At 48.9% G+C, this 26,398-nt stretch overlaps 1 protein-coding gene across 1 annotated transcript in view; it reads right to left on the reverse strand.

Moving 5' to 3' along the window:
* The window catches only part of GPC4 (glypican 4), a 62,342-nt gene extending 40,433 nt beyond the window's left edge, over nucleotides 1-21,909 (reverse strand). The window contains exon 1 of the mRNA XM_087728444.1: nucleotides 21,576-21,909. Within this exon, the coding sequence (XP_087584570.1) occupies nucleotides 21,576-21,771 (196 nt within the window). The 5' untranslated portion in view covers nucleotides 21,772-21,909. The remainder of the gene's footprint in view (nucleotides 1-21,575) is intronic.
* Between the last annotated feature and the right edge of the window lie 4,489 nt (nucleotides 21,910-26,398).

Consider the following 26,398-nt stretch of genomic DNA (forward strand, 5'->3'; position numbering starts at 1 on the left):
GAAACAAAAGAAAGAAATAAGAGAGAGAAGCATGTCTCTTTACATAGCGCAGCTTCCTTTTCTCTTTTCCAAATCCTACTTCGACTATCCCAGAAGCCCAGCTTCCCAAACACCACTGTCTATAAATAACTTTGCCATTATTTTATTTTTCCCCTCCTTGCATGAAACCGGCCAAGACAAAAGTCCGTTGAGATTTATGCCTGTAATCATAGATCATAACAAGGCGCAAAGGAGAATAATCATTAGGTTTCAACAATGGAGCTGGGGGGAAGAATAGAACTAATTAATAAATCAAGATAAACGTGAAACTTATCTGATGAAAGGCCCCGGCGAGAAGCTCTAATCTTCTATAAATCATGCAAAACTAATCCTAAAGCTACAGGCTTAGCTAAAATCTAAATACGTCCGTAAGAAGCCTCTTTCAAAACTTAATTGTAAAATCTGCCACTTTCCTAAATCCGGTGCAAGACCTGTTTGCAGAAGGACACCTCAATCTGATCTCTGAATTAATCCATTTTCGGCTCTCGCCTAATACACTCAACTAACTCAATGGGCCAAGCTCACACAATGCTTGCAGAGTCAGCCTTTCCTTCAAAACATCTGAACGAGAAGCCAAGGATGGAAACCAACCAAGGAGGGAACCAACCAAGAACGGAGGAGAAATTCCATGAGAATGAGAACAATTAGCCAGTGGAAGGGCTTCGCCTCCAGAAGTTGTGGATGCTCCATCAATGGAGGCTTTTCAGAAGAGACGGCGCAGCTACCTGTCCAGAAAGGTATGGGATCTCCTGGCTGAGCAAGGTGTTGGATTGGAAGACCTCCAAGGTCCCTTCTGTTCTGTATTTACAGGAAACCTGTGTTCTGCATTCTGCAGATCGCTCAAGGCCAACTACAGGTTGGAAATGTACACATGTGAATCGAGCCAAAACTTATGGCATCTCAGGTGCACTAGTCCAAGCAGAAGAAATCCAGGAGGACATATTTTCATTGCTGTCTGCAAACAAGCTAACAGCAGGCAAGGATTCCTTTGCTGTCTCCAAATGCTTCTCTCTAGCTAACTAAATTTAGCTGGGGAATTCTGGAACTTGGCCCACCCATCTTCACTAGGGGCGTTAAAGACACACAGTTCCCATCCTCCCAACTTCCTTCTCAGAAAGATTTATGGGTGCCCCATTCATACAAGGTGCTTCTCTCCCTTCCCAACATCCGGGGTTCAATCAAAAATCAATCTCCCCCCCCCCTCTGCATTTCCAAAAACCCTCCCCTTGCAACAAAAGCCTAAAACCACCTTTCCCAGCGTCCCCCCAATCCTGCCTCGCTTAACGTCCTTCACTCCAGTGTTTTGTGGAAGGAGTTTCTCCTAAGAGCCATCGGTGTGCGGAAAAGCAGATATCGCCGTGGTGGTTTGCAAAAGCAGTTCTCTAAATATGGTGCCCTGTGTTAAACAAAGCCCCCCCCCTCCATTGGTGGTGGTGGGGGGGTGTTTCCTTGGTCATTAATTAATTTAAGCCAACTGCCAATATCACTTGCAAGTTCCCAAGCAAAGAGATTAGGAGCCTTCTAATAAGGATGATTAGAAGTGAGTGGGGCCTTCAATGGCTTTCTTAAATTCCACATTCCATGCCTAATTCGGAGGGAGGGGACCCATTCTGGTTTTCTCCCCCCCCCCCTCCCCTTTGCTCCAGCATCATTTCCTATCAGAAACTGACATCCTGTTCCTTCTGGGAGAAGCCGGGCAAATAATTAGGCTTAATCCTTGTTAGATCGGCATGTTTCCTTTGAATCCTGTTACCACATTCCTTCATGCAACACACAACTGCCCTTTTTCAAGAGAGAAAATCACATCTCATTATGGCGGGTCTTCTTGGCTGGAAAAACAAGGTCGTGACCTTCCGTTGCCCGTAGCCTTCTAACCTCTGGTTCCTGACTGTGCCTCCCCAATTGGGGAATCAACCCCCCCTCCCTCCCCTCCTCAACAACCCCAACCGGTATGGACACATCATTACTGAAACGAGAAAGTTCAAATGTCTCAAACCGAACAACTATCAAAAAAGCCAGCATCACAAATCTTCAACTAACGCAACTATTCCATGAACCCAAGGATGTCCCTCCTTCCAAGCAGAAGTGCCCAGAAGCCCGCTTTAATGACCCAGAAAGGCAGCTGGCATTGCTTATTTATAAAGCCCAATGTATCCAGAAGACCCCTTCTTAATAAGATGCTTCTTCTTCACTCCGACCAGATACTGAATTCAATGAAACTTGGATCTGTGGTTGAGCTCAACTCATAGTTTTGGGTCTCCACGTTCCTCAACTATAAGATGCACTCAAAAATACCAAGCTTCCAGAAGGATTCTTGGAATCATCCACCATATCAAGGAGAACTTCCTGAAAGTAAAAGAATCCAAATGAAAGCAACTCTAGTTGACATCTGTCCGTCTTAAATCCACCTTTAGTATCCGGTTCTCCTTTGGTTTTGGACTGATCTCATTCTTAAACCCACCAAATGGTCACCAACCATCATCCTCCACCCCAGCTCTCTGGCCTATTCATCCAGGTTATGAGAAATCCATTGTTCCGATTTCTCATCTGCCTGTTGACATCATTCTCATCTCTCTTGTCTCGTCTCCTATCTGTTGATCTGTTTCTTTCCTGTTGCAAACACACAAATCGCCCTCCCTTATCTCTCTGCTTCTTGCATCATTTTACTGGTTGTCTGATGTTGCATCTATGTTGTGACACACACACAACCTTGTCAACGAACGTCAGCGGCTTTAAGGATCTATCCTCTGCTCGGAAAATTTAGGAGTTTGCTGCCTTGCTATCTTGCTCAATCTTTAACTCAAAGATCTAGATGTTGCTCAAGAAGAGATAAAACTCTTGGTTCACGTCCTGGGTTGGGATCATCTCCGGTGGTCTGGAGAAAGTGTCCCCATGTGCGTTTTTAAGTCTTCTGTCTCTGAGAAGAAAACAAGTTTCAGCCCACACAGAGTGAGGCAGCTTAGCATGTGCATTTACTGTTATTAAGTGCAGTCTTAATAAAAGTACGGGAGATTTCCACCGTTTTATGGCTCTGCTGTGTCTTAATGATAAGTCAGCCAAACTCCAGGTCAGGTTCTCCAGCAAAGGTCACAGGCCACAGGCGGTTAGGGAGGAAAATCTGCCTGGATTCTCTCTCTCTCCTACGAAGCATTTCTCAGACACCATCAACCAAGAGATGGAGATACCCCTTGACCCAGTCACTGGTTTGCTGCTGAACTTCTCTTACCGCTAGGAAGTTCTCAAGAAGTTCTCAAGGTGGATGGAGGAACTACCATTCTAGAACTTCTGGTGATTTTTTTGCTATCTTGGATTCAGGAATAACCAATACCGAAAGGTCCTTCGGCACAACGCCCAGTGGTATCAAGTCAACCATCTTAGTTCTTTCAATGCAGTCATTTCTCAACCTTGGCAACTTTTAAGATGTGTGGACTTCCCAAAAACCTGGGAGTGGAAGTTCATACAATGTAAAGGCGCCCAAGTTGAGGAACGCTTCCTTCAATCTCTCCCTTGAAGGACCATTTCCAATCATCTGGTCATCTCACTTGCACCTGTTTCATTCCAGGCTGTCCGAAATATTCCATTCTAATCATTCAGGATGGATGGATGGATATTTATGCATCTTTTTCCCGCTTATCTCTGTGTTGGCTCTTTATGTCAACTGGATTAACACCAGTAAACATTTTATTAGAGCCTGGTTATCCTCTTGTTCTGATCTCATCCCATCCCTGGTGTCTTCTCCATCACCACTTCTCCATGCATGAGTGAACTCACAAACACAAACAGTTCTGTTTCGTTTTTGTGGTTCTGGACCATGGGCTCACTTTGAAGAAACCAACTAATCCTTCCTTCTCAAGCCTTCTTCTTCTTCAAGCATAGTGATCACACTCATTCCTTCCAAGATAGTTATCTTATGTATCTGACCATCCACTGTCTTAAAATAATTCTAATATTTTCCTTATAAAGCTTGAACCTTCTTTTCCATCCATGCCATCTCTCAAGGAGAGGCAAAATTAGCAGAGTGTCCATCTTACAGAGAGTAAAATCTCCTTGCAAGCAACATAAATCCTCAGCCCAAGTTATCCATGAGCAATAATCAATAACACCCAGCAAACCTCTTTCATTCACATATATGTAATTATAGATGCATTATTATATCTAGAATTAATTTCCCATGGCCTTTTTCCAACCTTGAGAGCACATTTAACATAGAGAGGAGGAGAGAAGAAAGGAGGGAAGGAAGGAGGGAATGTAGGAGAGAAGGAAGGGGGAAAGGAAGGAGAGAAGGAGAAAAGAAAGGAGGGAAGGAAGGAAGGAAGGAGGGAAGGAAGGAGGGATAACAATTAAACAATTGTAGTTAAATGGAGGTATAATGATGGTAATATGTATAAATATCTGAGTTAAAATACTTCAGTTAATATGAATTATGCTTGATGACTGTGGAAGAGATGCACGAAAAGTCTTTTGAAACCAACTGATACATTTTCTACTATGTAAAAAAGGAAGATTTTATGTGTTGTCTTTGTTTTGAAAAAAATAAAATAATAATAATAATAATAATAATAATAATAATAATAATAATTTTAAAAAAACATAGCCCAAATCCACGTGCTATTCCAGCATTAGGAAAACAAGGAATGTTAGCAGAAATCCTCCAGAACTAGCAAAAAATATCGCCTAGAATCTTTCTTTTTTTTTACGTTTAGAAGCGTAACAATTCTCCCAAAAATGCTTTATTTGCTTTCCTTCCTGTAAAAATATGTTTTTGCCCTTGGTGTTTTAGGGTCATTGCCTCTTGAGTGACCATCTACCCGATTGGTTAATACCTGTCAAGAGAATTGGGCTTGTCGCTAAGTTTCTGGCTGAAATTCCATTTATTCACTGACCAAATCATGGATTTCTTCCGGTATGGGGGTGGGGGATCGGAAGGGAAGGCAAAAGGGAAGTTTCAATTACTTTGTGAAGCGAGGTAGAAAAATTAAGACCTAAGCAAACTTTATTAGCTATGACAAGTGGGGGGGGGGAAATGGTTACGCTTCACTCCCCCCCCCCAGAACAGAGAAACTTCAAGCTTCCTCCAGAGGCCCTGAACACAAGAAAAGGCACTTCAATCAAGGGGCATTAGCCCATTTGTTTGACCATAAAATAAATAAAATAAAAATCAGCCAAATTAACATTTAAATGACATCGCACCTGGAGATTCCTTAGCAAATAAGAGACTCAAGGCCTCCCTTTTGTTTACAGCTGGGGGAGAAAAGGAGAAAAGAATTAAAACAAGGGGGAACCTACAAATAGCCACTTATCCAAGGACACCAAGAAAGCAAAGTATAAAACTTAAATTTTCTCGTAAGCCACACCGGTTATCTTGCTGCCTGTTTCATAAGCATCCGTGTGGGGTTTTTTTTTAAAGATAATTCCAGCTTAATGAATTATCTGGACCCGCCTGGGATGGCTTGCAAAGTGTGTGTATATCTTGGTGTGTGGCATAGACACAAATCAACCTTCTTCAACAAAACCAGCTTTAAACCAAGGCTCAGGGTAACGAAGTACAGTTAGTCCTTCATTCCGTTTAGTGACCATTCAAAATTACAACGGTTCTTGTGCTCACAACTGTTGGATGACGCCCTCTGGTCAAGGGATCCAAATTTGGGCACTTGGCTTAAAAAGTAGGCACTTACCATGGTTACAATACCCCCAGGTTCCCGCAGTCGACGTCGTGACCTTCCCAGCCGGGTACCAGCACGCAAAGTCACTGGGGGAAAAGCCAGATCTGCTTAGAGACCATGGGATTCATTTAAGGACCGCGGTGATTATCTGAACCACCTTGGCGCCAAAAAAGAACACAAAATTGGGCACAAATTTCTTCACCACCACCACCTTGCTTAGCTGGCCCGTCCAGCTTAAAAGTTAAGATCCACTGGTTTAGGAGCCGGGCAGCCAAGCGGGCTGAGGAATTCTGGGAGTTGAAGTCCACCCACTTTAAAAGTTGCCACGGTTGCGAGACCCTGTCCTGGATAATCTTAAGTCAGTCTTGAGCTGAAATGGCTTTCCATGTTTCAATTCCAATTCTGGGCAGTAGCTGTCTCACCAACCCACGCCTCCGACATATCTCCCACTCAATTCCGTGAGACTACACAAATTGCTCCCTGTTGTCTCACAAACAACTACATCATTGAACAGAAGATCTGCCATTTCCCCCCACAACTGTTATGTCTGGTCCTAACTCAGCTGCAAAGTTTAATCAAGCAGGAGAAGGGAAGGGGGGGGAAATCCAACTCAACTGACCAGACATTTGGCTGAGGGCCAAATGGAACTTCATGCCTTGTTCCAGATTTTGGAAATATGTCCAATCCAGCCATACAAAGGCCTTTAGAAGAAGGTCCACGCTGGGATCTCAGCAGCCCGTTGGAAACTTCCAATACCAGACCAGCCTTCACTGGTTCTTGTTGGGTGGAATCATCTCAGGTAGATTCACCAAAGATTTGGACAAATACATTGGTCGTGTTGACACTCTTACCAAGTCAATCACGTACTTAGCTGCATTCACACAACTTGGTACTTTGGATTGGTTTGAATCATAGCAATAGGAATAGCAATAGCAGTTAGACTTATATACCGCTTCATAGGGCTTTCAGCCCTCTCTAAGCGGTTTATAGAGTCAGCATATCGCCCCCAACAACAATCCGGGTCCTCATTTTACCCACCTCGGAAGGATGGAAGGCTGAGTCAACCCTGAGCCGGTGAGATTTGAACAGCCGAACTGCAGAACTGCAGTCAGCTGAAGTAGTCTGCATTTAACCACTGCACCACCTCGGCTCCATCAATGACTGGCTGCACAAACTCAACTGGTTGGGTACTTTATGATTGAATACCCTGTGCAAATCTGCCAAATGAACTAATTCCTCAAGTAATTCATCAAATTCTTTTTTAAAAAAAATCACCTTTGGAAGATGCTTCTTTTAAAATATATTCCAAGGAAGCAAAACTAGCTAGTTCTCCCTTCAATTTTGATGTACGCAACAATCCTGTGGATCGTCTTGGTGGCGCAATACTGGAAGAAGGAAGATTTGCCTACTATTCAAGAACGGACATTAAAAGTCACAAACCTACCAGAGATGGCTAAAATATCTGCATATCTCAAGGACCACTCAAACGAGAGAGATAAACTGGAGTGGAGAAGATGGATTGACTATGCTCAAAATAAATACGGGACTAAGAAATTCCAGATAGCTTATGACTGAGGCAACAAGGAATGACATAATCTGTTTAGAGTTAGCCTAGCAAAGAGGAGTTAAAGCTCAAATGATAGAGGATATTAATTTTTTACTTTTAAGTTTACTTTAGAATATTTTTGTTAAAGATTTATACCCTGTATTGGTTCTGGGAAGTCGGGGGGGGGGGGGGGAAGGTTGGGGGGGGGGGTTAGGGGGGAGGGTATGGGGAGGGAGGTAAACATTTATAAAAGTTTTTTTTTCAAAATTTTCAATTAAAAAAAGAAATCCTGTGGATTGGGTTCAATTCAGCAGCCCAGGCGTTTGAACGGGGGTCTTTATGGATCCCAAAACTCAAGATGCTTCATTTTTAATCTCTTCTCCTTTCATCTCTTAACGATCCTACATCTCCACCCTGCCCTCCCCCCAAAAAAAAACACCCCATCCATTTTTTATCAGGACTTTCAGGCAATTTAAAACAAACCTGAATTAACAATTGGTTGATGAATTTATTTATTTTTTTACCATTTATATGGCCTGACATTTCTGTGGCCACTTGCTGTAAGGATATTTGAAGGAACAGCCCCCCCCCCCCCAAAGCCTAGTTCATTATCAGCCTCACAACAATTGAACTCTTTTAATTAACCTCTTGATCAAAGGCTGACAAGCCCAGGTGCTTAATGGGCAGATAAACCAGCATGGATGAACTGACTTTTAAGCTGCTCCCTTCAACTCAACAACCTTTTACAGAGATCCTAAAGAATCGCTGTCCCTAAAACAGGGGTGGCAAATGTTTTTTTTCTGCTTGGGTGCCAAAAGGGCACACGCCCATGCGCCCACACCCATAATGCAATGCCCTCCCCCCCGTGCATGCATGCACAACCCCACCGTGCTCCCCCCTCGCGCACGCGCGGGGGCCTCACTGAAGCCTCCGGACTTCCGAGAGCCGAGGTGGCGCAGTGGTTAGAGTGCAGCACTGCAGGCCACTTCAGCTGACTGCTATCTGCAGTTCAGCGGTTCAAATCTCACCGGCTCAAGGTTGACTCAGCCTTCCATCCTTCCGAGGTGGGTGAAATGAGGACCCAGACTGTGGGGGGCGATATGCTGACTCTGTAAACCGCTTAGAGAGGGCTGAAAGCCCTATGAAGCGGTATATAAGTCTAACTGCTATTGCTATCTTCCGATAGGGCCATTGAGTTGTTTTTCGCCCTCCCCAGGCTTCAGCAGGTTTTCCTAAAGCCTGTGGATGGGGGGAAACGGCCTCCCCCTGCCCTCTGGAAGGCTGAAAATCAGCTGGCCAGCATGCAGATGTGCGCTGAAGCTTCCGTAGGGCAACACCTCGCATGCCCTCATATATGGCTCCCCATGCCACCTGTGGATAGATTCGCCATTCCGTTTCTAAAAGATAGCAATAGCAGTTAGCAGTTAGACTTATATACCGCTTCATAGGGCTTTCAGCTCTCTCTAAGCGGTTTACAGAGTCAGCATATTGCCCCCAACAACAATCCGGGTCCTCATTTTACCCACCTCGGAAGGATGAAAGGCTGAGTCAACCCTGAGTCGGTGAGATTTGAACAGCCGAACTGCAGAACTGCAGTCAGCTGAAGTAGCCTGCAGTGCTGCATTTAACCACTGCGCCACCTCAGATAAGATTGATGGAATTCTTCACCCGTCTTCTTAAGAGCAAGTCCAGCTAGCAAAGAGAGCTTAGAAGAATGGGAAAAAAAAACCCAAACCAGGTCATAAAAACTGGGTGAAAACCATGAAGAAATAGAAACCACTTTTTGTTTAGACAGGGATTCACACATGAGGTTGTTCAGCTATGCCCAAGGGTGTCATAGTGTTGGAGCAGATAGAAGCTTTTGCTCTCCGGATACGCTTCAAGGTGCTAGTCGTAACTTATAAAGCCCTTCATGGTATTGGACCTGGGTACTTGAGAGACCGCCTGCTGCCAATTACCTCCCACAGACCCATTAGATCTCACAGGGTTGTCCTCCTCCGGGTGCCATCTACCAGCCAATGCCACCTGGCTATTACCCGGGGGGGAGGGCCTTCTCTGTGGTAGCTCCGGCCCTTTGGAATGAACTCCCCGCAGGGATTCGGACCCTCACCTCTCTCCAGGCCTTCCGAAAAGCCGTCAAAACCTGGCTTTGCCGGCAGGCCTGGGGGTGATGAGTTCCCTCCCCTCTCGACATGTATGGTTGTGCGACTGTTGCCTACTTTTATTATTTGTATTTTGTCTTTTATGTTCCCCCTTTTTCCCCCTTGAATTGTTCGCCGCCCTGAGTCCCTCCCGGAGAAGGGTGGCATACAAATAATAAAATTCTATTCTATTCTATTCTACTTACGAAAGGAGCAGGACTCGAGACCACGAAGGTGCAAGAGAGACAGGTTTATTGATGCACCGAGTTCAGCGTGTTCGCACACCAAAGTCTGAACTGTCCCGGGCTAGGCCCAGGGCAGTGATTTTATACCTTTAATCAAACTTTAGTCAATCAGAAGGTGTTTTTAAGAGGCGTATTCATACAAAACGTCAAAGCATATTTAGTATGTACAAAGTACATTTTGGAAAAGTACTGTGGGAAGTTATCACCCAGCCCTCTCCCAGAAAAAAATGAAATATCCTAGGAAATATTGAAAAGGCAGAATATTTCTCTGGGTGTGAAAAGAAAGAAACATGTTTTAAAAGACAGAATAGTTGCCTGTAGCTTTCTGCCCATCCCCAGTTAATGGGCCATTAAGACTAGCCAGGCTAGCCCACTTTACATAATAAAGACTTCACCCGCAGCTAGAGAAAGGCATGATAATATACTCAACTGACCACAAGGCATCTGAGAACTCATCACAGCCTAGAGAGTAGCCCCCTGCATGGCACCATGGGAGTCTGACCACCAATCGGAATACATTTCTTACACAGGAACAGGAAACAGAGAGGTGGGACTGAACATGTTGTAAAAAGCCTAGCAAGCCCCTCCCTCAGCCCTTCTCTTCTTCTCCACCAACATTGAAGCAGGTTCTGTTCAAATAGAACCTTTTCTGTTCAGGAGCTCAAGCCATGTGGCCCTGTCCAACAATAAACCATCTTTCCAAGCAGCCTCCATGTCTCCGGTGTCTTCTTCCCCACTTGGAGCTGAACCCAGAAGGACATTTCTTTCAACAGTACAAAAAGCAGAAATTCGCACAAAAGTATCAAAAACAGAAAAGCAAAGTGCCGGTTTCGTAACAGCAGTTTTCTGTTAACTTCTCTGCTCTAATATCTTACACCCACGGTGATTTCCTGCGCCCATCCTTGCACAGTATCTTGCCACACAGTTCCAGTAATATTTATAATACTTATGAGGAAGTAAGGAATCAAAGCGTATCGAGGTTTAATGCAAAGCTAATATGGAGTTATAGTAAGCATGTTATAGGGACCTGGCCTTTCTGGGGTCAGGTGGGTTTACCTGAGCAGCCCCCCTCCTCCTGCCTCAATAGGGAAGATCCTCACCTCTACTACCAGAGGAACAAGGAGTAGGTTAGAAGCCATAGCTACCTAGACTTCGCTTAGACGTTAAGTCGAATCTGTTCAACAGTGGAATGATCTACCAATGGAAGTTGGGGTTCTCCACTTCTGGAGGCTTTTTAGGAAAAGCCACACCTCAAAGGATGGTTGAATTGGTTGTTCTGCACCTTGAAGAAGGCTGGACTAGATGTTCCTTGTGGTGGCCCCTTCCAACTCCATTAATTCTGGAAACCTCCAACTACTTCTTCATTAGATAACGGTTAAGATCACCATAGTCTACCAGGAGAACGTTGCCTCTTCCCCGACAAAGCTTAGCCTTCTGAAGACTCAGAGGTTGCATTTACCACCACAACGTGGCCTTCAAGTCTTCATAACATGGTCTTGGGTTTCTGTCTCTTGACCCAAATGAAACAAACATCAAAACTGACCAGTCCACTGATGGATGGGATGAAGGCAACCTTTCTTATAGAGCCGAGGTGGCGCAGTGGTTAAATGCAGCACTGCAGAATACTTCAGCTGACTGCAGTTCTGCAGTTCGGCTGTTCAAATCTCACCGGCTCAAGGTTGACTCATCCTTCCATCCTTCTGAGGTGGGTGAAATGAGGACCCAGACTGTGGGGGCGATATGCTGACTCTGTAAACCGCTTAGAGGGGGCTGAAAGCCCTATGAAGCGGTATATAAGTCTAACTGCTATTGCTGTGTAGAGCCGAGGTGGCACAGTGGTTAAATGCAGCACTGCAGGCTACTTCAGCTGACTGCAGTTCGGCGGTTCAAATCTCACCGGCTCAGGGTTGACTCAGCCTTCCATCCTTCCAAGGTGGGTAAAATGAGGACCCGGATTGTTGTTGGGGGCGATATGCTGACTCTTTAAACCGCTTAGAGAGGGCTGAAAGCCCTATGAAGCAGTATATAAGTCTTAACTGCTATTGCTATTGCTACTTTTTCGGGCATCTTCTCATTCAAAACTTTTTTTGTTTCTCCCCAACCCGATGTGGAAAATTACGAGCCACCTTCTGCTTCTCCACAGTTAAGACTAGGGAGTATCAACTATTCAACTGGGGGTTGGCTGGGTCTTGCGAAGGGGTCGCCCCAAAGGGGAGGAAAAACAAAAAGAAAAAACTCCAGGTAGAATGTTATTTTCTGCTCACAACTATTTGCTTTGGCGTGTGTTCCTGCCCAAAGAAATACCAAAATAAATTCTAAAAGGAGGTGAGGATGCCAAGGCATCTGTTTTAATCAAACAAGCCTTGCTCTGCAGCGGGGGTGGAAAGGAGTTTGACAAATGCCTTTTGTTGTTAACCATTGCTACAGCTCTGTGTAAATACTTCGGGCAGGCCCCAACTCATTAACTCTATCAGAAAAGCAAAGATCAAAGTTTAGCCCCGGGCAAGAAACAGGTGTCTGAAATCTGGTTGCACACTTTCAACATCATACACCCAGGGGAAAAAAAAATATTATTTAATTGCCCTGAGGCCAGGGATCTCGGCTGCAATGCAAAGCTGCTGATTGAACAAGACATGGAGGGAATCCTGGGCAATCCCAGAATCTGTTACGTCCTGGGCTTACAACAGCTTAACCACCACTCCAAGTTACGGTGGAACTGAAAAGGTTGCATGGCTGGTCCTCGCACTTACGACCGTGGATCCCTTCGGCCATGTGATCAAAACTCAAGCGCTTGGAAACTGGCATGCGTTTAGGAGAGTTGTGGTATCTTGGGGGCCACTGTGACCTTCCCAGACCTCACATGCAAAGTCAATGGGAGAATATGGATTTGCTTAACAACCGTGTGATCCACTTAACAGCCGCAGCGAAGATACCGTAATAGCAATAGCAGTTAGACTTATATACCGCTTCATAGGGCTTTCGGCCCTCTCTAAGCGGTTTACAGAGTCAGCATATCGCCCCCAACAACAATCCGGGTCCTCATTTTACCCACCTCGGAAGGATGGAAGGCTGAGTCAACCTTTGAGCCGGTGAGATTTGAACAGCCGAACTGCAGATAACTGTCATCTGAAGTGGCCTGCAGTACTGCACCCTTGCAAAGGGTTGCCAAGATTAAAACCAGGCGAATTTCATCACATTCACTGCAGCGAACCACAAACGAGAGGCACTCCCTGGGCCCTTTTCCACAGCTGATGGAAGTAAAATGCAATATAACCACTGAAACGCCCCAGTTCAACCAAATTAACCCACCCTTGAGCAAAACGCAGTGGACATTATCCGATATCCAAGGAGGAGGTGGGATTCGAATGCTCCTTTGGGTAAAACACTAAAAATTATCTTGGTGTTTTGGTGGGAAAGACTCGGCTCCATTTTCTCCCCAGCACATTTTTTAAATGTATTTTTAATTAATTTAATTTTTTTGCAACGCGCCAGGATGCCAAGCCCAGAACACCAAGGTTTGGAAACCTGCTTTTCAAACAGTAAACGCCTAGCTAGCTTGGCATCACCAGCGAGGAAAAAATGGGAGCCACCAGCCTCAGGTGGAAACCTTGGCACCTGTGCCAAACCCACCCCGTTCCCAAAACCCGAGACAGTCTCTCTTGTCGTCCTGCACCGTAATTAACCACATTTTTTTTTCCCACCGTGCCACTAACAAGCACCGAACGAAGCATCGTACCATGATATTAAAACATGCACACACTGGAGAGAACAAAGGACCCTTGTGGGTGTGTGGGATTTGTTTCCCGACAGATGCCCACATTTTTTGTGTGTGTTTGTGTGTTCCTGCAATTTGGGCAGCGAGAGGGGAATTTGGCAGGCAAGGTGGGTGAGGGGGGAATTGCTTGGCTCTGAATTTTAAAATCACTGGGCGTCCTTCCTCTTCCCTCCTGATTTTAAAAGCTGCAAACTTTTAAAATCAGTTAAGAGAAGAATCCCAATGCTGTCAACTTCAGGGTTTGTTGCAAATGCCTTTTCCCCCCATTGCGAGGGAGTTTTAATCCCTTTTTAACAACGAAGGGGGGTTTGCTCTCAAGAAGGATTCAATCTTCAAGGCGAAGTGATGAGAAAGGAGGGACGGGAGAGAGGATTCCTCGACCTGCAACCACAATCGGGACCGGAACATGGGCCCCAAATCGAGTCACCGCCTGAGACCATACCTGATTCTGTGACCATATCTGAGCCGGTTGTAAATGAAGTCCTACGGTTGCTAGGCAAGTCACAGAGATGTGAAGTGAATTGTGTGGTCGTTGTGGGAATCAACTTTTCCCAGTGGTGTGGGTTGTTTTTTTTGTGTGTGTGTTGGAACCAGCAACTTTAAGACAGGTGGACTTCAACTCCCAGGATGCCCCAGCAAGCATGGGAATTGTGGGAGTTGAAGTCCACCTGTCTTAAAGTTGCCAATTCTGCCCTGTGTCCAAATTTGGTCACTTTTTAAGACTTGGGAATTTCCGCTGCCAGAATTCTTCAGCTAGCGTGGGAGTTCTGGGAGATGAAGTCCACAAGCCTTTTTGTTGTTAGTTGCAAAGTTGTGCCTGACCCACCGGGACCCCACGGACAATGATCCTCCAGGCCCTCCTGTCCTCTCCCATCCTCTGGAGTCCATTTAAGCTCACGCAGGCTGCTTCGGTGACTCCATCCAGCCACCTCCTTCTCTGCCGTCCCCTTCTTCTTCTTTTGCCCTCCATCGTTCCCAGCATGAAGCTCTTCTCCAGGGAGTCCTTCCTTCTCCTTAGGTGGCCAAAATCTTAGAGTTTCCTCTTCAGGATCTGGCCTTCTAAAGAGCATCAGGGTTGATCTCCTCTAGGACTGACCGGTTGGATGGCCTTGCAGTCCAAGGGACTCAATGCAGGAGTCTTCTTCTCCAGCACCAGAGGTCAAAGGCCTCCATTCTTTGGCCCTCAGCCTTCCTTATGGTCCAACTTCCACAGCCATCCATTGCAACTGGGGAAACCACAGCCTTAAAAGGGGCCAAATTTGGAAAGTCCCAGCCTAGACGGAGGGCCCTTTGGGTGGGATTTGAACCCAGGGTTTTGGGGGTGGGTGGGTTTGCTTTCAAAGACTTCCCTCCAAAGCCACCCTTAGCTTTCCAAGCAGGCATTCCTATCAGACAGCCAAGAGGAAAATCAAAACCAAAACACCACTTTCCAGATAAGTTCAAAATCAACACCCCCCCCTAGTGATCTATCCCTGGCATGCATTCAAGTGGCGGTTTTTGCACCTGGGGAGGGAGGGGGCCAAACGGGAGACCCCCACCTTGCATTCAAGAGGCGGCAAAGCAGAAAATACACCAAAAAAACCCACAACCCCCCAAACCCTATAGAGCAGTGGTCTCCAACCTTGGCAACTTTAAGACCTGTGGACTTCAACTCCCAGAGTTCCTCAGCCAGCAAAGCTGGCTGAGGAACTCTGGGAGTTGAAGTCCACAAGTCTTAAAGTTGCCAAGGTTGGAGACCACTGCTTTAGAGATCCGTCCCTCTGCGCTTCGCTCCCTTCCCTGCTTCTCCACCTGACCCCCATGGCTTGAAGAAGACATGCCTGCAGGGCGAAGCAAGATTGCAACTGGAGAGGAAACACCTGATAATTGAGGCCCTCCGAATAACAATAGCGATCATGATTTGACTATAAATGACAAGGAATGCAGCAATGTTTATTCTGGCACGGCCAAAGGGACCTTCTGGGAAGTGTGGCTGCCAAGGGAATGAATCCGCCCACGCTCCATCAGTAAGGGCCAATGCCCCCCACCCCTATTACTGCCCTCCAGCTGATCCTAACCAACTATGGGGAGGTCCAGACACAACACCCAGAAGAGGTCCGCAGCCAGGCCTAGCCAAGGATCAGCCGCAAATCCAGAAAGGATTGGCCCCCGATTCTCCTGGGGTCCACCATGCTACAAGAACTGGTTAACTAATCTAGTTCCTAGCTCTTTCCCATCCATCCTATATCAAAACCAAGTCCTTTCTAGTAGAAGAGAAGGCCTGGTGGCTCAGGCTTGAACCCTGGAGTCCTTGGTGGTCTTCTGAGCTTGGCTGATTGCTTGCAGAGCAAAGTAGGTAACCGGGGAGTGTGGGGTTGGGTCTTGAAGGTAATTAGAAGATACCCCCTACAGCAGTCAACACCCAGAGAAGCAGGGATTAACACCAGACAAACAGTCAAGCAGAAATCAATTCTGGGAGCTGAAGTCCACAAGTCTTAAAAAGTTTGGAGAGCCCTGTTTTTTAGGAGAAAGGATGATTCACCCAAAATCTGGGCAAGCATTAAATGTCCAGATGGCTTCTCCTCCAGGAAGATTATCCCCAGCTGGTACCCAAGTATTACCCGGAGATCAGCAAAAAATGCAAACCCCAACGTAGAAGGACCAGGAATCAGAAGCATTCAGATTAAGCCTCAACTGGTCTCCACAACATTCTCCTGCATTGGTTTCATTTCCTTCCAGGAAATATTCTGAAATCTTTTGTGTGGCTCACCGCCATCCACAGCTGCCGAGCACTCCTGAAACGCCAGTGAGAATAGGCAAACAAGGGAGGTTGGCACACGGGAGGTTGGCACAAGGGGCAAAGATTTATCCAACTCTACAGGACCAGGGGAGAAGACGACCACCAAAAACCAAGGAGGACCATCCATCAATTGATGGAGGGCCACACAAGTGAGTTGACAGATGTCTTCCCTACCGGGAAACTTGAAAGAAATGATGGATGGATGGATGGATGGATGGATGGACGGAAGGAAGGAAGGAAGGAAGGAAGGAAGGAAGGAAGGAAGGAAGGAAGGAAGGAAGGAAGGAAGGAAGGAAGGAAAGGAATCAAGGAGTTGAAAGGAGAAGCAAGCAAGGATCCAGAAATCCTGTCCAAGACAGGGAAACACTTTCAGAACTCATGAAAAGATGCTGAAGATGCAGTGAACGTCTTCAAAATTCTCCTGCACCAACATGTGATACATCATAGAAGCTCATTGGCAGTCAGAGTCCCAGGTTCTGAGGGACAGGAACTGGCCGGGTTCACCCCTTGTTCAAGGCTTGTAAACAAAACACAACCTTAGCCTGGATCCTAAATGAAACCAGCATGCCAAGTCCATCAACAGAGATCCAACTGTCCATATTTGAGGGCCACGGGGTTTAAGCTGCCCGCCTCTCCCAACACTTTCTGCCCGACCTCACGCAACTTCGAGAGGCGAGATGTGGTCCTTCAAAGACGCTGGCTGGGGGATTCTGGGAGTTGAAGTCCCCCAACCTCTTTAAAGTTTGCTGGGGTTCAGAAACGGCCTTCAAGCTCCAGAATTGCTGAAAGACACCAATGAGAGGAAGAGTGGGAAACAGAGGAGAGAAGAAAGATAGGAAGAGAGGGATAGGAGAGAGGGTAAGGGGGGAAGATGAGGAGGATAATAAGGAGGAGTGGAATGAAGAGAGAGGAGAAGGAGAAAGGAAGGGGAAGTAGAGTAGAAAATGATGGAGGGAAGACAGGATGTAGAAGAGTGGGAAGCAGAGGAGAGAAGAAAGATAGGAAGAGAGGGATAGGAGAGAGGGTAAGGGGGGAAGATGAAGAGGATAAGGAGGAGTGGAATGAAGAGAGAGGAGAAGGAGAAAGGAAGGGGAAGTAAAGTAGGAAAGGATGATGGAGGGAAGAAAGGAGGTAGGAGAGAGGTAGAAGAAAGAGGTGTATGGAGAGCAGAAGAGCTAATAATGGGTTTTTATCTTTCTGGGCGTTGATGACAAGAGGAACTGATGTAATTCCTACTTAATACAATAGGATATTGGCTATGTAATAGTATACATGTGATTTATATGTTATGAAAATGGAAAATAAAAAAGTATATTTACAAGCTCCAGAATTGACGCAATCATCCACCGTGCTGGGCCCAAGCCTCAAAAGCCTCCGTATAACCCATCTGGCCCAGCGTTACTGACTCTGGAGTCCCATCGGCTGCTACCTGTTTGCAGGCAAACTTTTGAGCCCGTGGAATCCAGGAACTCTTAAAGATTATTATTTTTTCCCTCCGTGAAAGAAGAGAAGGATAATCCCTACCTGGAAGAGTATTGAATTTTCTGCTCTCTCTCTCTCTCTCAAAGCCCAGAGCCCTCTTTCCTTGGGGAAGGGGAGGGGAGGGACGTCTGTCCAGGCTACCCCCGCAAGCATCTTGACGCCCGAATGAATGGCTGGGACCCTTCACATTTTTGAGTCACTCAGTCATGCATTTTTGTTATTGTTGAAAGTGGTGTGAAATGGCCCGGCTCGGGTGCAAGTCCTTGGTGGTCTCTCAAAGGGCCCCGGCTAAAAATCCTTTTGTTCCCTGGGAGAATGCAGGCCGGTTAGCCATTCAAGGCAGAAAATAAAGCAGGCACGCTAAGGCTGGGCCGAGGGGAGGGGAGGGGGGGGCAGACAAACAACTCGAGGGGTGGGGGGAAGAGAGAGGTTTTTTCTGGGAAGCAGGAGAGCCTCTCCAACTTTTTAAATAAGAGGAGGGCGATTATTTTGCTTGCCAGGAAAACTCCAAAGGTGCCTCTCTCGGTTATAAGCCTGGATAAGAACTAGACCACTACTCAAATTTCCACAGGCAAACCCAGGCTCTGTTGGCCCCCTCCCCTGCCCAGCAGAGGCTGATCCCAGCCTGGCTGGAATGCAAGACCCAGAATGGTGGGACCAGATGCCTGGTTGTGCCTTCCAGCCAGGCTGGACTACAAGACCCAGAATGCTGAGACCAGATGCCTGGTGGGCCTTGCACCCAGGCTAGACTACAAGACCCAGAATGCTGAGACCAGATCCCTGGTGGGCCTTGCCCCCAGGCTGGACTACAAGACCCAGAATGCCCCAGACCAGATGCCCAGCGATATCTTGTCAAGCTGGAGAGGACACATCACTCTGAGGTCTAAGAATCCCCTATTCTGGGAGAATGAAGACACAAACTACACACAAACACAGCCACAACCCCACATACAGAGGATCGTTGACTTAAACCAGACAGATGGGTGTGGTGGAACTGGAAGGACCAGTCAAAGACTCCATGTGGCTCATGCTAAGCCCTAGACATCCTCCCCAGGAGATAAAATTCTCCCAGGATTTCAGGGGTTTGCAAAATCAGATTCTTATTCCTTCCTTCCTTCCTTCCTTCCTTCCTTCCTTCCTTCCTTCCTTCCTTCCTTCCTTCCTCCTTCCTTCCTTCCTTCTTCTTTCTTTCTTTCTCTTTCTTTCTTTCCTTCCTTCCTTCCTTTCTTTCTCTTTCTCTTTTTCTCTCTTTCTTTTGAAAAGCTTTGCACCACTTTTCCAAGCCGTGAAAGATGCCAAGGATGCTTTAAAAAGAAAAAACAAACACAGGAAACACCAACTTAAAATTGCAAAATAAAATTAAAAATGTTTTCGATAAAAGCCCAGGGGCTCCGATGCCCCGCAGCCTCTGCTTCCAAAGCGGCAGAAATATATAGCCGGCGATAAAATGTTACGGCAGCATAACAAGTTAAGGCATTATCCGGCAGCTAAAAGGGAAAATAAAAAATGTCCTCTGCACGGGAGAAGCAGGATAATAAAGTCCGGCCGGCGAGACTCGCTGGGAAGGGAACTCCAGGCTGGGAAGAGGAGGATAATCCAAGGATGGGTCTATTTGCATGCTGTGCCCCCCCCAAACAGAGGGGCCTTCTATGTTCATCAAAGATCGTCAACAATGCAAGAAGGGAGACCCCTCCAGTCTTACATATGGCCAGGAACCTGCCCCCTTCTGAAGCTTGCGAGGCCAAACATGCTGAAGAGACCCAGATACTGGATTCAGACATTCTCATGGTTTCTTTTAACTTCAACAACGAAACATAACTTTCTACCACGTGCTAAGCTATTTTCATGGGCCACGTTAGGCCTGACAGCAAATCCACGCAGGTGGGAGATGGGTACTGTAGTCCAAGCCAGGACAGGGGGGAGGGGGGTTGGATGACCTCAGGGGTGGGGGGCTCTTGGCAGGGAACAATGGGACGGGCAGTCTCTCGTAGCGACCAGAGCCCTGGGGGTGACGCAGCCCAAGGGAGTCCAAGTGTTTCATCCAGACTTCCAATCTCAGTCTTCCCTCTCCCCCCCCCCACCCACAAAATGGGGAGTGGGACCCCTGCCAAAAGGCAGGGTCTGTTTTGAAAAGCTGCGTCTGGCACGGATCGGCCGCAAACGTTTGGCTGGGCCGGAGGCTGGATGGACGACTTCTCGGAAGGACAAACAATCTCATTTGCCGAAATGGAAAAAAGTTCTCCGGCCAAACTTGGAAGCCGACGCAGCTTTCAATGGGCACCATTCTCTTTTTGCCCAGGGGCACGGCCGGGCACTTTTCAAGCCAGCCCCACCCCTGGGCCAAACAGAGGCTCAAAGCCCCTATTGATCCCAAGGCGCCAGGTGGAAAGGCCAACTGGGGTACGAGATTCACAGGTGAGCCTTTCAAGGCAGCCAACCAAAAAATGGACAGGAAGGAGGGGGATGGGGTGGGGGGATTTAAATTGGGGGGGGGTATCCAACCTGGGAAACTTTGAAGAAAACTTGTGGACTTCCAACTCCCAGAATTCCCACGCTGGCTTGAAGAATTCTGGAATTTTGAAGTGCGTAAGTCTTCAAAGTGGCCCAATTTGGAAGACACCCCCCCCCCTCTGCTCTAGTAGGGTTTGACCTTCACCAACTTTTGAGACAGGTGGACTTCAACTCCCACGATTCCATGCTGGCTGGGGGTGGGGTGGGGGGATGGATTCTGGGAGTTGAAGTCCACCCATCGTAAAAGTTGCCAAGGTTAAAGCACTCACCAAGTTTTCAAGTTGCCCCACAGGGAGACCCCTGGGCTCAACTTTCATCCCCCACCCCTCCACTCTTGCCAAAGCCCAGGACTGCTGGAAGACAAGGCTGTGGGCTGCAACGCCCCCCACCCCCAGGTGGGCAGAAGCCCCCAGGGCACAGAGGCATCCCTTTATACCATCTCCCCAATGCAGGACAAGGCGCCCCTGGGGCATCTCGCCCACAGGAACTGCCAACCTGGAGGTCTCCCCTCCCCTCCCCATTCCTCCCCTCGCCCTGGCGCTTCTCCTTTCCTCAATGAAAAGGGAGGGGGGGCGAGAGAGGTTCCTCCCGGGTCTTCCCCCCCCCCCCACCAATCCCGAGCTCCGAGGCCGCCCAGAAACTCCACCCCGGGGCGAGGCGAGGAGGGAGGCGGGCGAGGGGGGGGGGGCAGCCACATGGCGGGTGGAGGGGGGGGAGCGGCATCCATGGTTGCAAATTCCATCAGCAAATTCCTGCGGGGGCCTCGCTTGGATGCCTCTGAGCCCGCTGGGAAAGGGGGGGGCGGCGGCGGAGGGGGGGGGCGCTTTCTCGCCAGAGCGCTGCGCCCCCCCCCCATTTCACCCCCCCAAAAAAAAGGGGGGGTCCCAAAGAAGGAAGAAAGAAAGGGACCCTCTCGCCCTGCCCAGCCGGGACCTGCCCCGACCGACGCCCCCTCCCCACTTTTCTTCTTTTGCAAAGCCGAGGCGGGGGTCTTCCATGCCCACCCCCGGCCCCCTCCTCCCTCCTGTGCAACAGGCAGAGCTTGCAGCACTGGGCAGCCCCAGAGGCGCTTCCCGGCACGTGGGGAGCCCGGGGGGGGGGGGTTGGTGGAGAAGCGAGGAGGGGGCGCCGCCCCGCACCCAGGAAGCCCCCCCCCCGGAGCGGCTCTCTTGCAAGGGGCTCCTGCGTCCCCCTCCCTCCGTCTGCCCGGGAGCAGCGAAGCCCCCGCGAGGGGAAAGCGGGGTTGCAGGGGGAGGGGGCGGCAAGCACCGTTGCGGGGACCCCAACCAGGCGCCCCCCGGCCCGGCTTCTGCCTCCCCCCCGCTCCCGGGCCCAGCGGAGCCCCTTCCTCCCGGCCCGCCCGCCTCCCTGCCTTCCCCGCGGCGAAAGCCCACCGTTGATCTGGTGGCTGGGCGCCTCGCTGTGGCTGAAGCCGCGGGCCACGTAGAGCCGCTTCACTTCGGAGCAACTTCGCGAGCGCAGCTCCTCGGCCGCCGCCGGCCCGGCCAGCAGCAGCAGCAGCAGCAGCGGCGGGAGCAGGAGGAGCGGCCGGAGGGTCCGGAGGGGCGTCGGGCGGGCGGGGGTCGGCATGCCGGCGAGGGCGCTGCGAGGCCGGCTGGGCAGGGCGAGGCTCCCCCGCCGCGGCCGCCCCGGCGAGGCTGGCGGCGTTTCCCGGTGGCGGCGCTGCGCGGTGGCGGCGGCAGCGGCGTCCGACGAGGCTGGCGCGAAGTTGGGCGGCGAGGCTGGAGCGGCGCCCGGGGAGGCGAGCGAGGGAGGAAGCGGCGGAGGGCCGGGCGAGGGCGGGACGCGGCGGGGGGCGAGACGCCTCCTTCCCCGCCTCCCGGCGCGCCAACCAGCCAGCTGGGAAGGGAGGAAGGAGGGAAGGGCGAGCCCAGCCCGGAGACCCTCCAGCCGCCCCCGCTCTCCGGAGGCTGGGAGGGTCCAGGGGGAGGCACGCTTCGCCCGGGACCCCCCCCTCTTCCCCGGGTGGGCGCTTGGGGGCTGCCCGGGACCCTCCCCGCTCTGGCTTCCTGCAGGACCCCGCACAGCCGCCCACCCCGCCCCCGGAGCGCGAACGCGTGTCGTGTGAAGGCGCCCACCTGCGGGGGCTCCCTTCTTCCCTCTCCCCCCACCCACGGAGGGGAGAAAGGGAGGGATGAAGGGAAGAGTCGTGGGAATCGGAAGCGGCTGCCAATTCAAGACACGTGTCCCGAGCCAAGGAGCCCGGGCGGCCCCCAAGGGAATGAGACAAACTTGCCACATGGGCAACTGGTGGCGGGATTCACCCCTCGCCCCCCTGTGGGACAACCGACTGTGAAATATTCAAAAGAAATAAAAAAAATGTCTTCATTTTTGCCTTTCCCACATCCTCCTGTCCCTCCTTTTGCACCCATGATTCTGTCCCACAGATATGATGGTAACTCTTGTCCTGCAGCCAGTTGGCTGTGGCACATGGGCTACGGCAGCCACTTTTAGGAACTTCCCCCAAGTGAACATCTCTCTCTCTCTCTCTCTCTCTCTCTCTCTCTCTCTCTCTCTCTCTCTCTCTCTCTGTCTCTCTCTCTGTCTGTCTCTCTCTCTCTCTCTCCCTCTCTCTCTGTCTCTCTCTCTCTCTCCCTCCTTCCGTTTCTCTCTCTCCCTTCCTCTGTCTCTCCCCCTCCCTATCTCTCTCTCTCTCCCTCCCTCTCTCTCTCCCTCTCTCTCTCTCTCTCCCCCTCCCTCCCTCCCTCTCTCTCTCTCTCTCTCCCTCCCTCTCTCTCTCTCTCTCTCTCTCTGAAAAAGCAGCTTACGACTCACACTTATGACGGTTGCCGTGTTCCCCGTGGCCACCCCATCCAAATTCAGACGCTTGGCAACCGACTTGTTCTTATGACGGTTGCTGTGTCCTCATCATGTGATTCCCCTTTTGGCAGGCAAAGTCCAAGGGGAATCCCTGGATTCGCTTAACAACCGCGGGACTAACTTATATCCCCTGGGGTGATTCGCTTAACACCCATGGCAAGAAAAGTCACCCAATGGGGGAGGGGAAACTCACTTAACAACGGTCTCACTTAGCAACAAGATGTTTGGCTCAGGGCTGGGCCTCCGTTGGGGAGTACCTACCTATATAAGCTTTTCCTGTTCTTGGTCTGGGGGCTAAATAGGCTCCACCCCAGTGGTGAAATTCAATTTTTGTTCCGCTATTGGTTTCTGTGGGCGTGGCTTGGTGGGCGTGGTGTGGCTTGGTGGGCGTGGCAGGGGAAGGATACTGCAAAATCCCCATTCCCACCCCACTCTGGGGCCAGACAGAGGTGGCATTCGCTGGTTCTACGAACTACTCAAAATTTCCGCTACCGGTTCTCCGAAGTGCTCAAAATTTCCGCTACCGGTTCCCCAGAACCTACTGGATTTCACCCCTGCCCTGCCCGCTTTCTGGAAGCTTCATCCCAGGGTCGGAATAATTGCAGACATAGTTTTGGGATCAAAAAAACCAGGAATTCTTCTCCGCCATGAATTGCATTGGAAGGTTGTTGTTTTTTTAAGAAGAGCCGAGGTGGCGCAGTGGTTAAATGCAGCACTGCAGGCTACTTCAGCTGACTGCAGTTCTGCAGTTCAAATCTCACCGGCTCAGGGTTGACTCAGCCTTCCATCCTTCCGAAGTGGGTAAAATGAGGACCCGGATTGTTGTTGGGGCGATATGCTGACTCTGTAAACCGCTTAGAGAGGGTTGAAAGCCCTATGAAGCGGTATATAAGTCTAACTGCTATTGCTATTTTAAATCCAATCTCTCTACCAAATGGAGTTTATGGGCTCGAACTCCTTTCCTGGACCTCGGTGTGGATTCCTGAATCAATCCAACGACTTCCAGCCATCGGTTTCCGTCCCCTCCCACCTTCCTCTTTTGCCACCCGGTGTCAAAAAGCATCTGAAACCGATTAGAGAGAGGCTAAACAAACACACACACCCGCCCACCAGGCCCAGCCACCCGTAATGCAGCAAAGAGCAATAATTCAAACACCAACCACCATCAGATAAAAACCCACCTTAAAAAGGGGGCTGCTTTAAAACCCACCCAAACCAACCTTGGAAAGGGTGAGGGGGCAACAAACACCTTTTCTCGACCGATTAGATCCCACAGATTAGGCCGCCTCCAAATTCCATCCGCCGGCCAGTGTCGACTGGCGACTATCCGGAGGAGAGCCTTCTCTGTGGCTGCTCCGACCCTCTGGAACGAGCACCCCGTGGAGATTCGAACCCTCACCACCCTCCAGGCCTTCCGCAAAGCCCTTAAAACCTGGCTGTTCCGACAGGCCTGGGGCTAAAGAGCCGTTGCCCCCGTCTCGAATGGTATGACTGTTGTGTGTTTTAAATCATGCATTGTTTTGTGTCGTTTTAATTTTGTCTGTATCCCCCCTTCCCTGGTTTGAGTTGTGAGCCGCCCTGAGTCCCCTTCAGGGGAAAAGGGCGGCATATAAATAAAATAAACATTCAACATTCAACATTCATTCTCAAAACAAAGGTGTTTGCGCGTGTTGTGGTTATTACCAGATTTCACAAAAGGAAATTGTTGTTCCCTTCTTAAGGTCGGTTGTGAAGTTAGTCGTTGACTTCCTGGCCATTCCCAGAGGCTATGTGGAGCAGTGGTGGGTTCCGGTACTGGTACGGTTGGAACGGGCCCGGCGGCGTCCACTCAGCGCGTGCATGCGTCTTAGCGCCTCCGCGACCCTCCAGCTCAGTGGTGGGATTCAGCCGGTTCGGTCCACTTCGGCCGATAAGATCTCACAGGCTGAGCCTTCTCCGGGGTGCCGTCGACCGGACAACGCCGGCTGGCGACCCCTCGGGGGAGGGCCTTCTCTGTAGCTGCTCCAGCCCTGTGGAACGACCTACCCGCGGAGATCCGGACCCTTCCCACTCTCTCGGCCTTCCGAAAAGCCACCAAAACCTGGCTGTTCCGGCAGGCCTGGGGCTGTTGACCCCATGAATGAGGTCCAGCCCCATCTAGGTTGAGTGTATGGTGTGTTGCTTTTAAATCTGTCTTCTCTTTCCCTGTATTTTTATTTTTTTTATTTTTACTCTTGTACTTTGTAAGCCGCCCGGAGTCCTACGGGATTGGGCGGCATATAAATTTATTAAATTACAATTACTTCGGGAGAACCGGTTGTAAACTTTCTGAGCAGTTTGGTGAACTGGTTGTTGGAAGAATTCATTAGGGCAGAGAACCGGTTGTTAAATTATTTGAATCCCACCACTGCTCCAGCTGCTCAGCGGAGCGTCGTGCAGGCGCTGTACACACCGTGCGCGGAAGCACCAAAGACTTAAAAGACCAGTAAGGAGCTCGGGCAGGTGAGCCCTCCAGAGCACCGTACTGGAATGGTATCCGGTGCTCCGGACAGGCTCCGTTACGCCCGTACCGGTTCGTACCGCCTGCAACCCACCATTGGTGTGGAGGCTCTTCGTGTCGAGATTGCGCTGTTAGTTGTGGCACAAGACTTTGTCAAAACGGGAGAAAAAAAGAGTGGGAAGAAAAAATACAGGAATGACAAAAATAAGAAAAAAAAAGACGATATATAACTGTATGTAAGAGAATAAATGACAGTAAAAATATAAAGCACACTATAGGTAAATAATACTTGATCGTAAGTAGCTAAGCATAAATAAATAAAGAAATGTACATAAAAATGGATAACGAATAAGGAGATTATGAACGCAAGATAGAAATGTATAGAAGGGAAAACACTAACTGTAAAGAAACCGATTCGGAACTGCTGTGTGATATACGATGGAACTTATTGTTCCTATGTTGTTTTTAAGTTATGTGTTTGTTTCTGTTGATGTGCTTATGTATTTAAAATAAAATTAAAAATTAAAAAAAAGACGAATAGGTGGAAAGTAGAAAGCATAAAAGCAGTGAAATCTCTGCCAGACCAAGATAAAATCGTTAGAAAACGAGGAAGGGAAAAGAAAAGGATTTATTAGTAGAAAAAAAGTGAAATGTGTTAATGTTGTTAATGGTGTGCAGCTAATTATGATGTGAGGGAACGATATTAAGATTATTAATTGTGGATAACGAGCTAAGTGAAGTGCTTATTATATAAAAACATGATTTTTTGAGGGTGTATGCTAGCCATAGTAAAATAGAATAACGGGTGGAAATGGAATGATAGGTTTGGTTAACTTTGGGGACAAGGAGGATACTGTTTATGTATTAAGAAGAAATTAAATTTAAGGTGGAGGGTGT

Source organism: Thamnophis sirtalis, unplaced genomic scaffold, assembly GCF_051295495.1.
Source record: "Thamnophis sirtalis isolate CommonGarterSnake01/CBP01778 unplaced genomic scaffold, rThaSir2_p1.2 scaffold_13, whole genome shotgun sequence".
In the NCBI taxonomy this organism is placed as follows: domain Eukaryota; kingdom Metazoa; phylum Chordata; class Lepidosauria; order Squamata; family Natricidae; genus Thamnophis; species Thamnophis sirtalis.